This window comes from Labeo rohita, chromosome 17, assembly GCF_022985175.1.
Source record: "Labeo rohita strain BAU-BD-2019 chromosome 17, IGBB_LRoh.1.0, whole genome shotgun sequence".
Lineage (NCBI taxonomy): Eukaryota > Metazoa > Chordata > Actinopteri > Cypriniformes > Cyprinidae > Labeo > Labeo rohita.
This window is the reverse complement of record NC_066885.1, coordinates 1,818,567-1,838,075: the sequence shown is the minus strand read 5'-3', so window position 1 is coordinate 1,838,075 and position 19,509 is coordinate 1,818,567. Positions and strand designations below refer to the sequence as shown.

Genomic DNA, 19,509 nt, shown 5'->3' with positions numbered 1-19,509 from the left:
TGTTCACTAATGGATCCACTGTAATGAATGGGTGCCGTCAGAATGAGAGTCCAAACAGCTGATAAAAACACCACAATAATCCACAAGTAATCCACACTCCAGTCCATCAGTTAACATCTTGAGAAAACAAAAGCAGAAACAAATCCATCAAGATGTTTTTAACTAAAATCCGACTCCATAAACCATAATACAATTTTCACTGGAGGAAGCATTATTGTGAAGTGTTTTAGTTAAAAAAAGGTCTAACAGATAGATTTTTTTCAGCTTTGGCTTCTCAAAATGTTAACTGATGGACAACCACTCCCAACACTCTAGCATCATCCTAGAAACCACATAGCAACAAGGCAACCACTTGCAACATTCTAACATCATAGCAACACCCTGGCAATCACTCACAGCACTCTAGTATCATAGCAACACCCTGGCAACCACTCACAGCACTCTAGTATCATAGCAACCACTCACAGCACTCTAGTATCATAGGAACACCCTGGCAACCACTCATAACATTCTAACATCATAGCAACACCAAGACAACCACTTGCAACATTTTAACATCATAGCAACACCCTGGCAACCACTCATAATATTTTAACATCATAGCAACACCCTGGCAACCACTCATAACATTCTAACATCATAGCAACACCCTGGCAACCACTCATAATATTTTAACATCATAGCAACACCAAGACAACCACTTGCAACATTCTAACATCATAGCAACACCCTGGCAACCGCTCACAGCACTCTAGTATCATAGCAACAACCTGGCAACCAGTTATAACATTCTAACACCATAGCAACACCCTGGCAACCACTCATAATATTTTAACATCATAGCAACACCAAGACAACCACTTGCAACATTCCAACATCATAGCAACACCCTGGCAACCGCTCACAGCACTCTAGTATCATAGCAACAACCTGGCAACCACTTATAACATTCTAACATCATAGCAACACCAAGACAACCACTTGCAACATTCTAACATCATAGCAACACCCTGGCAACCGCTCACAGCACTCTAGTATCATAGCAACACCCTGGCAACCACTCATAACATTCTAACATCATAGCAACACCAAGGCAACCACTCACAGCACTCCAGTATCATAGCAACACCCTGGCAACCACTCATAACATTCTAACATCATAGCAACACCAAGGCAACCACTTGCAACATTCTAACATCATAGCAACACCCTGGCAACCACTCATAACATTCTAACATCATAGCATCATGACAACCACTCACAGTACTCTGGTAACATAACAACACCCAGGCAACCACTTATAACACTCCAGTATCATAGCAACACCCAGACAACCACATTTTACAGCACATTTTATTTTTGGGTGAACTATTCCTTTAAAACAAGAAGAAATATCTGCCAGTGGAGTCCGAACAATCAACATAACTCAGAGAAAACAAGTTTTTTTTTCTGACCCCACTGGCAGATATGTGCTCTTGTTTTAAGTATAAACTCCCTTTATAAATTACATCATTTTGCATCTTACGCAAATGTGTCTTGATTTAAGAATGTTTAGATATCTGTACTAGAAAACAGGCCAGAAACGATTAAGAATAACAGAGCTGTTTGTAATGAATAGTCTGTATGTTCATGAGACCAGAAGAGCTCAAGTCTACAGACACACACTCACATTCCTCTTGGACGGACGCTGTCAGATTCCACACCGTTGTATTAAACTCAGAGCGTGTGTTGTCTCTGGACAGCGGGCATCGAGACGGGTCAAACGCACTAAACAAACCGTCTGTGTGATGGCAGACGGTGGCAAAGGTGAGCTGACAGTGACGTGACATCTTCACCCGTCCACCAGAAGCCTTTTGCTCTGGCCGACGGGGACGGACGCCGTCCAATCAAAACACACGGACAGTCCCGGTGACATTTCACTGGGCACAGCTGCTGGCGCTCTGACAGCCGACCGGACAAACACTCCTGACGGGAGAGAGACGCAGAGAGAGATATATGTGTGCGTGCGTGTGTGTGTGTGTAAGGCTTTCAGACTTAAACTATGCCAAATAAAAAAAAAAAAAAATGAAGACGACTCTTCTGCTCACCAAGTCTGTATTTATTTGTTTAAAAATAGAGGAAAAACTGTAAAAAATGTGAAATATTTTTACAATTTAAAATAGTTGTTTTCTATGCAAATAGCCGTTAAAATGTAATTTATTTCTATGATCAAAGCTGAATTTTCAGCATCATTATTCTAGTCTTCAGTGTCACATGATCCTTCAGAAATCATTCTAATATGCTGATTTGCTCCTCAAGAAGCATTTCTGATTATTTTCACTGTTAAAAACAGTTGTGCTGTCCAATATGTTTGTGGAAACTGAGCATTTACTCAAAATAGAAATCTTTTGAAACATTATAAAGTGTTTACTCTCACTTTTGATCAATTTAATGCATCCTTGTTGAATAAAAGTATTCATTGTTTTTGCTTTCACTTTTAAATGAGTATGTGTGCCGTGTAACTGGGGGAAAAGTCACAGACATTATTACAGTCAAAGAGCCAGACATTATTTCTACTGGAAAACACACTTCCCGTCCCTGCAGACCCTCCATTCACATTTTTCTGTATCGGCCGCTGAGATCTAAATAACGGTCCTTCCCCTTCACCACCTCCTCCCTGTTTCCTGTTCTGGTTAACCAGACGGCCGTCTGACGTCACAGCGGAGTGGATCTTCTGCTAAAACCATCACACATGCCACCGTTCGTGTCTCTAAACAGCAGCTCTGGTTAGCAGGGTGGATGTGATACAGGTTCATTCAACATGTGTGCACAGAAATGTGTGAACATGTTGCTAAACGCACCTCAAATACTAAACTTAACCAACAATAACACAAACCAGCTACCATGACGTTCAACTAATCATGTGCACATTAATAATCCAGATTCAACACATTCAAAACAATATGATCCTTGCATCAATATTTGCAATGAAACTGAATCAGCAACAGATCTTTTCTTTTGCATTATGACGTAAAACCGAGAAAAAATCAGGCGGGGCTTGGTTATACGCATCTGTTGTTGATTGGATGTTGAGATGTGGGCGTGGCATTCAAAAAAGGATCTGATTTTGATTGTGATTGTGAGAATGAGGCGGGGTTTGGTCAAAATATATATAAATAAACATTTCCATGAGATGCCATACTAGACAAAATCGAAGCAAGAACTGTGCAAGAGAGATCGATACAAGAAACTGACTATGTAAATCTCTCTCATGCATTTGTGGCAGTTTCCAGGACAATACACAACCCTAATCGACCACATCTGTGATCACCACAGAAAGTACATTCACACACACTCAACAGAAAGAGTCAAACCAATCTAGAGCAGTTTCAAGGAGCATCCTGGGTCTATGTGCAACGCGGCTCGTAACCCATTCTTTGAACCTATTGTGACGCATTTTAGAGTAAAACAGGATTTCAGTGAGACAAAACATTGATTTTAGTCATGTGGATTTGAGTGGATGATGCTGAAGTAGTTAAAATTTTAATGAAAATCATTTTGTTGGTAACAATTTACAGTAAGGTTTCATTTGTTATTTTTTCATGTAATAAAAATGTTTTTAAGATTTTAAATTTTAGTTTCAGTTAACTGTAATAACTCTGCAATGAACAATACTTCTAAAACATTATAATTCATTTATATTATTAATTTAATTATTTACTTATTATGAATGTATTTATTTATTACTAATGTATTAATATTATTATAAGTACCAATAGTAGTAGTATTTTTAAAAAATAAAAAAAAGTTAATAATAAAAAATAAAATGAATAAATAAAAATTAATAATGCACTGTGAATTAACATGAGCAATTATATTTGTACTAACAAACAACAACAGTTTCGAAATGCTTTAAAAAAATATATTGCTCTTTGCTCATTGTTAGTCAACTGTAATAGCAATTTAATTTTAAATAATTCATAATTTTAATATTAATTTCATTAGTATTTTACAATATATTAATTATTACAAATGTATTATTATTATTATTATCCGTACCAGTAGTAGTATTGACATTTAGTCATAAATTGTTCAAATTAAAAAGTTAAAAATGCAATAAAATTAATAATGCACTGTGAACTAACATGAACAATTATATTTATGCTAACAAACAACAACAGTTCATAAATGCTTTAAAATAATATTGCTCTTTGCTCATTGTTAGACAACTATAATAACCCTGCAATTTAATTTGAATTAATTCATATAATTATTCTGATATTAACTGAATTAGTATTTTTTAATGTATTAATTATTACAAATTTATTATTATCATCATCAGTACCAGTAGTAGCAGTATTTTGACATTTAGTCATACATTAAAATGAAAAAATTTAAAACTAAGTTAAAAATGCAATAAAATTAATAATGCACTGTGAACTAACATGAATAATTATATTTATACTAACAACAATTTATAAATGCTTTAAAAAATATATTGCTCTTTGCTCATTGTTAGTTAACTATAATAACCCTGCAATTTAATTTTAAATAATATATATAATTATTTTAAAATTAATTTTATTACTATTTTTCAATGCATCTATTATTACAATTTTTATTTATTTATGTCTATTATTGTAATTATTATTATTTTGACATTTAGTAATACATCATTAAAATACAATAATGTTCAAGCTCCCCATGAAATAAGATAGTGTGCTCCAAAACAATGACAAAATTTCTATTTACAAGATATAATCATTCGTGTTAGCTAATGCATTAACTAATCTTAACAACAAATGTTGTTTTTTGAATAACATTACTGATGAATCATTCTCAGTAACGGGGTGAATTTATGATCATCTGGGCTTTAAATGATTGTGTAGGTGTTTAGAAACATGAACACAAAATGTCCCAAGACTTTCAGGGAAACTCCAGAATCAGGCGATCAAACAAATCTTTGATTCGTTATGAACTCAGTCAGCACTCTTGATGCTTTAGTGACTTGTTTACTGAAGCTTCCGCTATCTGTGTGTGAAAACAGCCTGAAGGGAAAGCGCTTGAGCCGCTCTGTTCTCTCATGTAAATCACTCTTCCTCTGTTTGCTCTCTGCCTCCAGGCGCTCAAAGCTATTGTTCAGTATGCGATCGCAGCAGATCGATACATGCTAAACCGTGCACGCACCTCGCTTGTGGAGCCATCCCTCCTTCACGATCACCACGTCCGTCGTCATGCTTTCGGCCGGCAGACCGTCAGTCTATCCAGATCCGCCGAGTCCTTCGTTCCGGCCAGCGTAAAGCCTCTTCACACGAGTCAACCTGTGGGAGAATGGTGTGAAAATTAGTTTAAAACCACTTCAACCTGTGCCTTTCATCACATCTAAACACTTAAAGCGACAGTTCACCCAAAAATGACAGCTCTGTCAGCATTTACTCACTCTTTAGCTGCTCCAAACCTAAAACCTTGACTGTCAATGGGTACCAATAACAGTTTGGTTACTAACATTCCTCAAAATATCTTCATTTTGTGTTTAGTAGGGGAAAAAAACATAATGATGGTAAATTTATTTCACCCTCAAGCTGTTGTGTAATGGTCCCCATTGACTTCCGTAGTATAGAAAAAATACCATATAAGTCAATGGGTACCGCCAACTTCAATGGGTACCGCAAACATTCTTCAATATCTTCATTTTGTTCAATAGGAAGAAAAAAACTTGATGGCAGAATTATTTCATCCTCAAGTTGTGCGTAATGGTCCCCATTGACTTCCATAGTATAGAAAAAATACCATAGAAGTCAATGGGTGCCATCAACTGTTTGGTTGCCAGCATTCCTCAAAATATCTTCATTTTGTGTTCAATAGAAAGAAGAAACTTAATGATGGCAAATTTATTTTACCCTCAAGTTGTTTCGTAATGGTCCCCACTGAATTCCATTGTATAGAAATAAACACTATGCAAGTCAATGGGTGCCAACAAATGTTTGGTTGCCAACATTCCTCAAAATATCTTTATTTTGAGTTCAGTAGGAAAAAAAAATTAATGATGGCAGAATTATTTCCCCTTAAGTTGTTGTGTAATGGTTCCCATTGACTTCCATAGTATAGAAGAAACACTATAGAAGTCAATGGGTACCGTCAACTGTTTGGTTGCCAAAATTCTTCAAAATATCTTCATTTTGTGTTCAATAGAAAAAAAAAAACTTGATGCCAGAATTATTTCATCCTCAAGTTGTGCGTAATGGTCCCCATTGACTTCCATAGTATAGAAAAAATACCATAGAAGTCAATGGGTGCCGTCAACTGTTTGGTTGCCAGCATTCCTCAAAATATCTTCATTTTGTGTTCAATAGAAAGAAGAAACTTAATGATGGCAAATTTATTTCACCCTCAAGTTGTTTCGTAATGGTCCCCATTGACTTCCATAGTATAGAAATAAACACTATGTAAGTCAATGGGTACCGTCAACTGTTTGGTTGCCAACATTCCTCAAGATATCTTAATTTTGTGTTCAATAGTAAAAAAAAAAAAAACTTAATGATGGCAGAATTATTTCACCCTCAAACTGTTGTGTAATGGTCCCCACTGATTCCCATAGTATAGAAGAAAATACTACAGAAGTCAATGGGTGCCGACAACTGTTTGGTTGCCAACATTCTTCAAAATATCTTCATTTTATGTTCAACAGAAAGAAAAAAAAAAAAAAAGGAAGAGTAAATGATGGCAGAATTATTTCAGCCTCAAATTGTTGTGTAATGGTCCCCATTGACTTCCATAGTATTAAAAAAATACTATAGAAGTCAATGGGTACCGACAACTGTTTGGTTGCCAACATTCTTCAAAATATCTTAATCTTGTGTTCAATTAAAAAAAAAAAAAAAAGTAAATGAATCCAGAATTATTTCACCATCAAGTAGTTGCATAATGGTCCCCATTGACTTCCATAGTACAGAAAAAAAAATACTATGGAAGTCAATGGGTACCGTCAACTGTTTGGTGGCCAAAATTCTTTAAATTATCTTCATTTTGTATTTAATAAAAAAAAAACTTAATGATGCCAGAATTATTTCATCCTCAAGTTGTTCATACAGGTTTGAAACAACTTGACAAAATGTTTATTTTTTTGGGTGAGCTGCCCCTTTAAAATCATCAGGGAACTAATAAACACAGAAACAGTTTCTAGACAAACAAAAGGCAAATAACCTCAAAGCTAATAAACTGCCTGATAAACCTAACACCCTTTTCTGTGGTAAAATCTCTGTGGTAAATACCAACACACAACTTCCAGTGACTTACTGCTTTGTAAAACTTCGGCAGCAGTTTCTCAGCATTAGCAATACTCAGAATTGCTCCTGCATTGCTGCTGAAGTTGATCTGTCCTTTTTAAAACCTCACTGACACACTTTCGATACACTGAGTCAATCAGTGATCAAATTATTACAATTCACTCTCCACAACAACAACAAGTGCTGCAAGTCTGCAGCGCTCGACCGACAGAGATAATGTGACACACTATCGCGCTTACTGCAGAAGCCACCACTTCCTGTGCTAAAGGAAGACGACTTTAAAAGTTGGCACCATCGTAAATAAACACAAACGTGTTGACCAGCGACTGCTGGCTTTACAGGAACTCATTTATTTATAAGGAGCAAAGTTCAGACGGGTCTGAAGGACTAAAAGAGCCACATATTAACAGACAGACATTTAAGCAAAGGTACAAGACACGGGACGCCCCTCGTATTCGCTCTGCTCTAAATCTAGCGTCCCGCCTACATAGACAGCTTCCTACTGTACAGCACCACCATAAATTTAGAATGAAAAAAAGAAAAACAAATAGGTAGGATGTTCTTGAAAACAGCTAGGAAACTATTTGCACTCAATTACTGCTAGAAACGTTACAAACAATTGAGAAGTGAAAAGACTGATATAGTATTTTCTTGTTAAACACACTCCATTAATCTTTGTTTACAACTTGAAAAGTCTTTTTTACAGTGTACACTAGCAAAAATTATTGCAGGATTTACTTTGAAGCAATGCTAAATGAGAAATTGCTTGTAAATTTTATCAATAATTACACAGAAAATGCAAGTAACGCAATTAAAAATGAAAAAAACACGCCTATATATATACATATAATAATTATTACTTATTTATTTATTTATTTTTTTGAAGTTATAAAAAAAACAGTTTCACTAAAACCTGAAAAAATACGCTATATATATATATATATATATATAAACAAACATACACACACTTATATACATATATGTATGAGCTTAAATGAAACAATTTTTTATTTAACAATATTTTTATATAAAATTGAGGTTTTCGTTTCTTTAAAAATAAACTCAACAAAATAAATATAAACATAAAACCTTAAATTTTGTATTAAGTTTGTGTGTGTGTGTGTGTGTGTGTGTGAGATATACACAGAGACACATACATATATATAGTATGTACAAAAAAATGACTTTTTTTATATTAAAAATATTATGTAAAATGTACATTTTTGTAAATACACAAATATTTAAAATATTACAACTTACACTTAACATAAAACTAAAATGTTATATATATAGTATGTAAAAAATTAATAAAATAGTAAAAAAAAGTAATTTTTTTATTAAAAAAGATTTATATAAAAGAAAAATATATATATATATATAAAATGTACATTTTTGTTACTTTTTGACATACCATTTTTATATAAAATATACTTATTTAAAATATTCCAACTTAAAGATCATAAAACTTAAATTTTATGTTAAATATGTGTGCATATATATTAGAGCCCGACCGATTTATCGGCAGGCCGATATTATCGGCCGATATTAGGCATTTTCCAAACTATCGGTATCGGCATTTATAATGGCCGATAAATGAATATTTCAAAAATAAAATAAAAACGGACGAAACACCCTTTCATGAGTGTCATGAGTGTTGGCGTTGTATAGTTTGTCCACCAGAGGGCACTCTACACCGTCCCTGTTGGCAACACTCGTGTATAACGCGCCACACATCCTGCCAACCTGCTGATCCAGCCAGAGTCGGGCAGAGAGAACCAGTTATCCGCAAGTGAGATCATCGGTGAAGTGTGTTCAAGGTGAGTTGGTCACGAGACATACATTGCTTGAATAACAATTAAAAGAACATCCCCATTAGTTCTCTTAACTCAAATAAGCATGACAAAATTCGTGACTATCATGTCCAGTTTTGCTGCTGTTAAATAAGCCGAGAGTGAAGCGGAATTAGCTAGTAATTACGTTACGTTGTTACAGTGTAGTTGACTGACTGTCCTTTTAACTTTTGACAATGAGACTGAAGTATTTCTTTAATAGCGTGACAGTTATAGCAATGAGACGTATCATCTCTCCTTGGCCTGTTATATTGAAAATGTATGTTTTACAATTTGCAGTATGACGTTATCCATTGCTAACTTATGGCTCATCATAGACTAGCTAACCACAAAGCTAGCTAATGCATCAGTGGAAGACCGCTAATGTTAACATTAATGAGCTTGGAAACCACAACGAACTTATTCTGCCTAAATAAAGTAATGATTACTGTATTTATAATTAGCATATCTGTAGTTACAGTCCCTGCATTGTAAAATGTAAGTTAGACTTGCGAGGAGTGAACATTTAGACATAGAGAAAAAGTATCAAATGTAGCTTGTGCATAAAAGATAGCTTTTCTTTTACATGTGTGAGGCCAAGTGTGCGTTGCAGACTGTCATTCAGCCGCAGCATTAACGAGTCACATATTCAGAACTTTAATATATTTTGATGTTCCTCTGTTCTGTTGTGACAATAAAAGAAACAAGTTTCTTTTTTAAAATGCATTATCATATTATGTTAGTTAAAACTCATAAATAACTACAAATAACTAATGTTAGGGAAATCTGTTAATGTTTTGTTGCGCGTTTCCTAAATAAAAAATAAATAAATAAAAAATATCGGCCGATATATCGGAATATTGGATTTTAAAACCAATAAATATTTGTATTGGTATCGGCCTTCAAAATCCTTTATCGGACGGGCTCTAATATATATATATATATATATATATATATATATACACACACACACATATACATATATATATAGTTTCATACATATATAAAGTATGTAAAAAATGAAAAAAGTAACTTAATTTTTTATTACAAATATTTTTATATAACATGTAAGTTTTTGTTCATTTTTTATATACTATGATATAATACTTTACATAAAATACACAAATATTTAAATGATTAATACGTAAACAAGTCAAAATTTAAGTTTTTATTATTATTTTATTTAAGTTTTTAACTACTGAAACTATTTTCAGTAATTGAAAAAATACAGTATGGCAAAAAATGAATACAAAATTAAAATGTTTGTTATTGTTTTTGATAAACTATTTAAATATAATCACATATAATAGTTGTCACATGTTTTTAATCACATCATCCCATATTTAGAATCATTTTAGAATTGTCAAATTATTAGTTTGGTTCATGTGGATATCACATCTGACAAACCGGCAGTGAAATAAAAATAAGAGATGCACAAAAATAAAGACAGAAGCGAGTATGTTTTGGCCCTGAGCAGCAAACCCAGACCTGCTTTTCAACATGAGCCGAGTGTTTTTACTGCAACAGTCCACACACACTCTCTCACACACACACACACACACAGAGAGCGAGTGGATGGCACACAGCCAGAGCCGGCCGTCTGAATGAACCCAATACCCCGCTCAGGGTCACATGATCTGCGGGGCCTGAGGCCCTTCACTCACCGTCCCACCCCGATTAAAGTCATTCACGATTCCGCTACCGTCTGTAACTCAGCCTCCATTCAATACAAATGAGAGACGCGCGGTCAGGCGGTTATATGACGAGGATATGAGTGGATGAAACCTCATTTACACTGAAGCACACAAGCGCCTCTGCTTCTCTTTTCCAAGCCCACATTTAATATCATGCTTTACGCTGTAAAGTTTCCAGAGGCGAGCAGAAGCGCAATCTCTCCAGTCAGACTAAAACAAGGCCAGTCATATGATGTGATTTTGCGTCAGACCGATTTCAAGCGGGTCGAGCTCATCCGCGCTGCGACCGCTAACGCGCACAATACGCCTGCCTGTGTCACGGCGAGTTTCTGCATTCTTGACATTCTGCATGTTACTGGTGGCACATTTGCGTCAGCGGGACCAGAAGGAACTCAAAGACGTCTCGCAGAAGAATGTAAAACATTCCTTCAGCATCTTCCAGCAGTTTCATCCCTCATCCACCCACAGGTCACATGGCAGACAAGAGACGTCCTCACTAACGGCTCATGACTATGGAGGAACATGATGAGGTCTAGGCCTCTATATATATATATATATATATAATACATGCAAAATATGACGTTATAATTTTAGATTTAAAATATCTAAATGCATATTTAATATTTATACAAAGTTTATTTGCAAAAGCAGATAACTGTTTTTTTTTTTTTTCAAAAATCATGTTTTTATTGTGTTTTATTGTGTTAGTTAGCTGTATTTTTTAGTTATTTTTACTTTGTCAAAATAACCCAACTGCAGTATGATTTAGATGAATTGGAATGCACAATGAAAAAACATTATTTTTTGCACATAACATTGTTTTTGCAAATAACCTCTTTAATATTTCATTGTTTTATTATTAAATAGTATACCCAAAAATTAATAATAAAAACTTGCATTTTGTAAATATATAAGTTCGTAGAATTTTTATGTACAATTTAAATGTAATGATTTTAAAATATCTATTTAACACATTTAATATTTAATATATCTTTCTATTTGTTTTATCTTTAAATATGATATCAAAAATAAATAATAAAAATTTATATTTTGTAAATGTTTAAAAATTAATTTTCATGTATCTTTTGAATATTATATATATTTTAATATATTTATATATACACACATATTTTCTTTAATCTTTTTTTCGTTTTCTTTAAATAGTACATAAAAAAAAAAATCAACAAAATTTTTTCTATAAAACAAATAATAATGTAATATATATATACTATGTTTAATATATATTTCTATTTGTTTTATCTTTAAATATGACATCAATAATTAATAATAAAAAATTATATTTTGTAAATGTTTTAAAATTCATTTATGTATATTTTATTATAATATTACATAATATTAAATTATATATGTATATATATATATATATATATATATATATATATATATATATATTTTTTTTTTTCTTTAATCTTTTTTCGTTTTCTTTAAATAGTACATCAAAAATCAACAAAAAAATCTATAGAATAAGCAATATCATTATATAATCTAATATATTTAATATATCTTTCTATTTGTTTTCTTTAAATAGTACATCAAAAATCAACAAAAGTTTTTCTTTAAAATAAACAATATCATTATATAATGTAATATCTAATATATTTAATATATCTTTCTATTTGTTTTCATCTTTAAATATGACATCAAAAATTTATAATATTTTGTACATGTTTTAAAATTCATTTATGTATTTTTTAAATATTATATATTATTAAATTATATATGTATGTATATATATATATGTATTTTCCTTTACCTTTTTTTCATTTTCCTTAAATAGTACATCAAAAATCAACAAAAAAATTCTATAAAATAAACAATATCATTATATAATATAATATATACATAATACATTTAATATATCTTTCTATTTGTTTTATCTTTAAATATGACATAAAAATGAATAATAAAAACATACATTTTGTAAATATGTTTTAAAATTCATTTTTATGTATTTTTAAAAATATTATATACATTATTTATTTATATATGTGTGTGTGTGTATTTTTTCTTTAATGCTTTTTTTCGTTTTCTTTAAATAGTATTTTAAAAAAATCAGCAAAAAAAATTATATAAAAAAAAAATATATAATATGTACTACTTAAAGATAGTATATAACATACACATACAAATTTTAATTTTTTTTTTTTTTACGTACCATTTGAAGTGGAAAGTGAAGGAAAAGTACCTAAAGTATCCTAGGATGCACTTTATAAAGCTGTGTCACATATTTGGATCACAAAATCATTCCCATTTGTGTGATTTCATCGATTAAATGACTTCACTATTAGTCTCAAATGTGGAAATCGTGCAGAACGAGTAGGTGTGTGTAAACTCTGGTAAAGTACACCCAACCCAAGGTCCTGATTTAATGCTCCACATAACCTATAATCAAAAACAATCGAGAATCAAAGACTAAACAAGCCTGAAGTAAACAAGATCCATCATGATTAGATGAAGTCACAACACAGAACCACAAATCACCTAAAGCAGCGCTTGCGTGAGTGTTTACAGTCATTATACTGTCAGCATCTTCAGTCATGTGACATTTGACAGTCCATCCAAACGACCCCCCGACGGTACAATTCACTTTTATACTTGTGTCCAGTTCACCCATTTCCATATAACTCCAATGCTCTTCCAAAAAAACACCAAGGCACGTGTCAAAACAACACGGTAGTACTATGGTAATTTGTGCCGGTGATCTTTTAGACGTAAACAGGAGCACCTCAGATTACAGTGATAAAATATTAACAGGAAGACAGAGATACTGAGCCACTGTCTCTCAGTCTGTTCAGCACATGTCGTTTGTAAACACAGCAGGACTGCCACAAACACACACGTCGGAATGTACACTGAATGACGACAGAAACATTGTAACATTCGAATATTGCAACATTTAAAAATTGTAACATTGTAGCGTTGGGCCTGCGCTTGCGCGCGCTTAAAGTGACACAAAGTAGCAACTGACAGATTAATAAAGACACAAATAAACACGCTCCCGCGCTAACCAAACTAGAGATCACCGCCTTAACCAGCAGCTAAACTAGTGCTTTCATTCACCCCGTGTGAAGCGGTTTTATTTGACAGTTAGAGTCTTTTATTTTAGGCCTCTGAGAGAGAAATAACCGCATCCTATTGAGCGCAGCAGAGCTTCGAGAATTGCCATCAAACTGAATGGAGAGACACTTTACCGAGACGGATTTCACTGAGGGCTCCGGAGCATTGCTGTGGAGGAGCTCCCTGCTTCGGTTGTTACTTTAATCCCGCAGAAAACAGGTAAAAGTGTTTTGATGAGCACTAGCGTGTCCTCGCCTCTCCTCCACTGCACTCCCCACAGCGAGAGACTCCTGCCTGCGGAGAGAGTCCGGCGAGAGCCCCGCGCTGGGTCCTAAAGCCCGACATTCACAAAAACTACATGGGCAGGTCACAAAAAAACATATGTACATGCTTGTTTATTTATTTCACTAATATTTGATGTCTCTCTTTCTTTGTCTGCATTATATAACATTTATCAAGACGTAAAAAAAATCTATATCAATATTATATTAACTTTCTGCAGTTTCAACTTTAGATTTATTCTATTATTTGGAGTTACACGTTTACGTTTTATTACATTTAAATTTGCATTTATTTTTTTTATACTATTTACATTATTTTTTCAATAAATGCCTGTTTTATTTTATGTTAAAAATACTTTTAATACTATTTTAATGTTATATGTTTATTGTTATATAGTATATATGGGTCAAAGATGTCCACATCAAAAGAAATTTACAATTTTTATGTCCACAGAAAGCACATGTAAGTATAGTGTCTACTTTTAAGTTTTTGGAGAATAAAATGTCAAAATTTGGTTGAAATAATGTTACATTTTCATTCAGTAAAATTTCAACGACATGCTTATTCTGACTTGTACGTATTAAAATATATAAAAGAATAAGGGAGTATATTACATTTGATTGTGTTTTATAAGAGTAAAAAAATCTTACTCACAAATGCGCAAACTTAAAAAATGTAGAATTACAAGTAATTAGTATTTGGGGTGAAAGTAATTCGTCTTTTGATATGTCAGTAATTGATTTTTGTTGTAAATATGCCTGACAAGATTGTTATGCTGAATGACATTTTAGTGGGTGTTTTCTGTAAATGAGTGAAAAATGTATGATATTTATTTTTTGCTCAGATAAACAAAAACAAAGATGCAATTAAATAAATCAGAAAACTTTTTCTTTTTTTTTTTTTTGGAAAAACAACAACAATTTAAAGCAATATTACACCTGTTGTTTTTATGCTTAAACCCTTTTTGTCTTTGACCCATATCTTTTTCTTGTCATTATTTTTTTAATTATTAGATGTAATTACTGAATAATTATTAAATACATTTTTATCACTAAAAGTATTTTTCTTTTTTGTCTTGATAAATGTCTACTGTTACATATACATGTTTTTTTTATTTATTTTTATTCATCACTTAGCACCTTGTTTTAATATTATTTTTTATTGTTATTCGTTATTGTCACAAGGCCATTATATTATCTTCCATCTGTCTCTTTTTAAGGCTCCAGTGCCTTATTATATTTTTATGCCATCAAGACATATTTTTATTTTATGCATTTTTTTTTCAGTTATACATCTCCATCTGTTAATTATGAGAAGACATGTTTGCTTTCACATGGATCACTGCTCTCATTAATATTGATTTGAAAATGTCATGTTTATTCACAAATTGATTTATAATAAAGTTTATAAAAGACAAACTGTAATTTATTATTATTAATATTATTTTATTAATATTAATATATTTAAATTTTTTTATTTATTTTTAATTATTTGTGTTTAATTTATAGAGAAATCAACTGGAGTTTACTGGTATGAACTGTTAGCAAAAGTTAAATTGTGTTTTTTAATTAATTTTAATTTTTTACTTTATATTATTTTCAATATTAATTTAGGTTAATATATTTTAGTTTTATATTTTCAATTGTTTTTAATTAAATGTGTATTTACTTACTTTACAATAATATGCACAGATAACATTTGAGAATTATAACGAGTTTAACAGTATAAATGTTTAACAAGCATTAACAAACCATGTTTTTTATTAATTCTGAATTTGTATTTATTTTAAATATCATTAATAATGCATTTTATTATTTATTTTTAATATTTTTATTTATCTGTAATTATATGTGTATTTACTTTATGCAGAAATTGTTACTGTATAACAAATGAACAAATAAGATTTGAGAGCTACAAGAGTTTGACAATTTTTAAAAAATAATTTTTTATCTGAAATGTAAATGAATAATCTATTTTATTTTTTCCCTTTATTTATTTTTATGTTTTTATACAATTTTGAATTTGTTTTTAATTAGATGTGAGATGTATTTAGATGATCCGTTCAGCTGATCTCAATCTGGTAATTTCCCTGTGAAAATCAAGTGCTGGGAAGCTGGTTTTGTGTGTTTGTGAATGACATGGACGGGCCGGCCAGAGGACAGCAGAGGAATGTGATGCTTTTGTCTGTCCGGGGGAAGAGAGGCTCGGGCTGGAATGCCATTGATGAGAACGGACAGAAAAAAAATGAGCCTCCAGGAAGTTTTCTCTCGCTCTCTGTGAGAACCTCTCGCCGTCATTCTGAGCCGCTCTCAGACGCTCCGGTCCCATGAAGCACAACCGCTGCATTGTGTAACCCGTAAACACACCGTCCACAAACGACACCCGGCCTCCCTCTCCGGACAGATGAATGAAACGCATTCCTGCTTACATCCGAGTCTGAGAAAAATCATTGTGTCTGTGCTGCTGTCAGTCAAAACAACCGCCTATAGTCCTCCTCATTTACTGCAAAACACATTCATTAACATGTGAAACACTAACAAAATCACTGAGAAATTATCTCATTTGTCAGTTTGTTTCTTCCTTAGATTTGGAGAAACATGTTATTCCATCTTGCTCACCAATGGATGTGAATGGGTGCCGTCAGAATGAGAGTCCAAACAGCTGATAAAAACATCACAATAATCCACAAGTAATCCACACCACTCCAGTCCATCAGTTAACATCTTGAGAAGACAAAAGCTGAAACAAATCTGTCATAAAAACATTTTTAACTAAAATACGAGTCCATAATCCACATTAAGGAAAAAGTCAATCTCCTGTTGTATCTCACATAAAGAAAAAATCCAGCCACACATTTGTTTAGAGCTGTTTTTGGACTGTAAACAGTGCTTGACCTGTGTAGATTTCTCTTCTGATTCAGACCACTTTTTCACTGGAGGAAGATTATGGATTATTAAAGATTATGGACTTGGATTTAAGTTAAAAATGTCTTAATGATGGAATTGTTTTATCTTTTGTCTTCTCAAGATGTGAACTGATGGACTGGAGTGGTGTGGATTATTTGTGGATTATTATGATGTTTTTATCAGCTGTTTGGACTCTCATTCTGACGGCACCCATTCACTGCATAGGATCCATTGGTGAAAGTGCAACTCATTACTTAATTCTGATTAGTCACATAGTAATTTGAAAGACAGTTGTCTAATTTGTGACTTGCTCACCAATGAATGGGTGCCGTCGGAATGAGAGTCCAAATACATCACATCACGCTGATAAAAACATCACAATAATCCACAAGTAATCCACACCACTCCAGTCCATCAGTTAACAGATGTTTTTATCAGCTGTTTGGACTCTCATTCTGACGGCACCCATTCACTGCAGAGGATCCATTGGTGAAAGTGCATCAATGCTAAATGCTCTTCATTTCACTTTGCGTTTACAAATGTCTCTTATTTTCAGCAAATGATTGCAAATGAATACAAATGTATTTATTACTTTGATTTTCATTGTTGTATTTCCAAGTGTAAATGAAAACAAAAATCCCAGATTTTAATAACACCCATTACTTACATTTGATTAGTCACATATGGATTTTAAACAATTTAAAAAAGCATTTATTAATTTTGTAAAAATTGTACATTTTCTAAATTATTAAATTGTTCACATTTTTGAATCATCTTGATTTCTTATTATTTTTAAAACAATTTTAATTATTTTTCATTTTTATTTAGTATTATTGTATTTTTATCTGAATCCTAAACCTTTTAATTTATTTCCAAGTTTATTACTCTGATATTTTTATAGATTTTTATTGTTGAATTTCCAAAAATCACAGATTTTCAATGACCCTCATTACTTATTTTAGACAACTGTCTAATTTGTGATTCAGCTACACCTGTTGCACCATTAGCTCACCAATGGATGTGAATGGGTGCCGTCGGAATGAGAACAGCCAAACAGCTGGTAAAAACATCACAGTAATCCACACGTAATCCACACCACTCCAGTCCATCAGTTCACATCTTGAGAAGACAAAAGCTAAAACAAATCCATCATTACAACATTTTTTACCTAAAATACGAGTCCATAATCCACAATAACGCTTCCTCCAATGAAAAAGAATCTCCTGTTGTCTCTCACATCAAGAAAATCTGTTTAGAGCTGTTTTGGACTGTAAACTGTGCTCAATCTGTGCAGATTTCTTTCCTGATTCAGACCACGTTTTCACTGGAGGAAGCGTTATTACAGATTACTGATTCGTATTTCAGTTAAAAAAAAAAAGTCTTGATGATGGATTTGTCTCAGCTTTTGTCTTCTCGAGATGTGAACTGATGGACTGGAGTGGTGTGGATTACTTGTGGATTATTGTGATGTTTTTATCAGCTCTCATTCTGACGGCACCCATTCACATGAGCAAGTGATGTAATGCTACATTTCTCCAAATCTGTTCGTATGAAAAACTGTTTTGGGTTTCCCAAATGAACAGTTCTTAAATGAACCACTTTATTTTTTAATTGTGAAGAACCTTACAGAACTATTTGTGCAATAAAGGACCTTCATTTTTAAGAGTGATTTAACCATTGGAATTGAAAGCGCAGCCCAGATGAACTAGTGCAAGAGGAATCCAAACCTCAGGGATTGTAAGAACAGTCTTTAGAGAAGCTTCAAATGGCCCTTTCAAAGCGTTCGACAGCTGGAGTTTGGGCAAAAGGTGACCTGAACAGTTGCAGAGGCCACAAGCTGAGCAGCTGCAGCTCCTGTTCACGTCTGCGCTGCGCCTGCAGGATCAACAACGCTTTGAGTGTTCGTATAGAAGAGCGATCCCAAAATAGCCCCGTAACTATGTTCTTCTGTTGCTTCTACTCGCAAAACGTGTGAACTGCAGTTCCGTTGTGTGAAAACCACTGCATGAGTTGCTTTGTTTCAATCACATTTACATTTATTCATTTAGCAGATGCTATAAATTGAATTAAATTAGTGCTTACTTTAGGGGTAATGCCAAGCAAAGATACAAAGCAGACTAGAGATTTTTTTCAACATTTTTCATTGGAAATGATCAGATATAATTAAACAAACATGTCGGTGAGCAAACCTGATGACCTAGCTAGATTTGAAACAATCCAAAGAGCATCCTGAGCTTTTGTGAAAGAAAGAAAATCTATACAAAAGATGCACATAAATATATAAAACTAATTATAATAATAATAATAAAATGAGAAGGTTTTATTAATTGTTGAAAGTATTTTTAAAAAATTAAATGATTTTTTAAAATTATTTTTATTTATATTTATTCTAAATGATTTTATTTTATTTTCTCAGAATCCTAAATCTTTCCATTTACTTCCAAGTTAACATATT

The 19,509-nt window shown here is 32.7% G+C and overlaps 1 protein-coding gene across 1 annotated transcript in view; it reads right to left on the bottom strand.

Annotated features, from left to right (window-relative positions):
• The window catches only part of akt1 (v-akt murine thymoma viral oncogene homolog 1), a 70,397-nt gene extending 56,244 nt beyond the window's left edge, over nt 1-14,153 (bottom strand). The window contains exons 1-2 of the mRNA XM_051133678.1: nt 14,001-14,153; nt 5,167-5,300 (exon numbers count right to left, since the gene is read on the bottom strand). Coding sequence (XP_050989635.1) covers nt 5,167-5,215 — 49 coding nt within the window. The 5' untranslated portion in view covers nt 5,216-5,300; nt 14,001-14,153. The remainder of the gene's footprint in view (nt 1-5,166; nt 5,301-14,000) is intronic.
• Between the last annotated feature and the right edge of the window lie 5,356 nt (nt 14,154-19,509).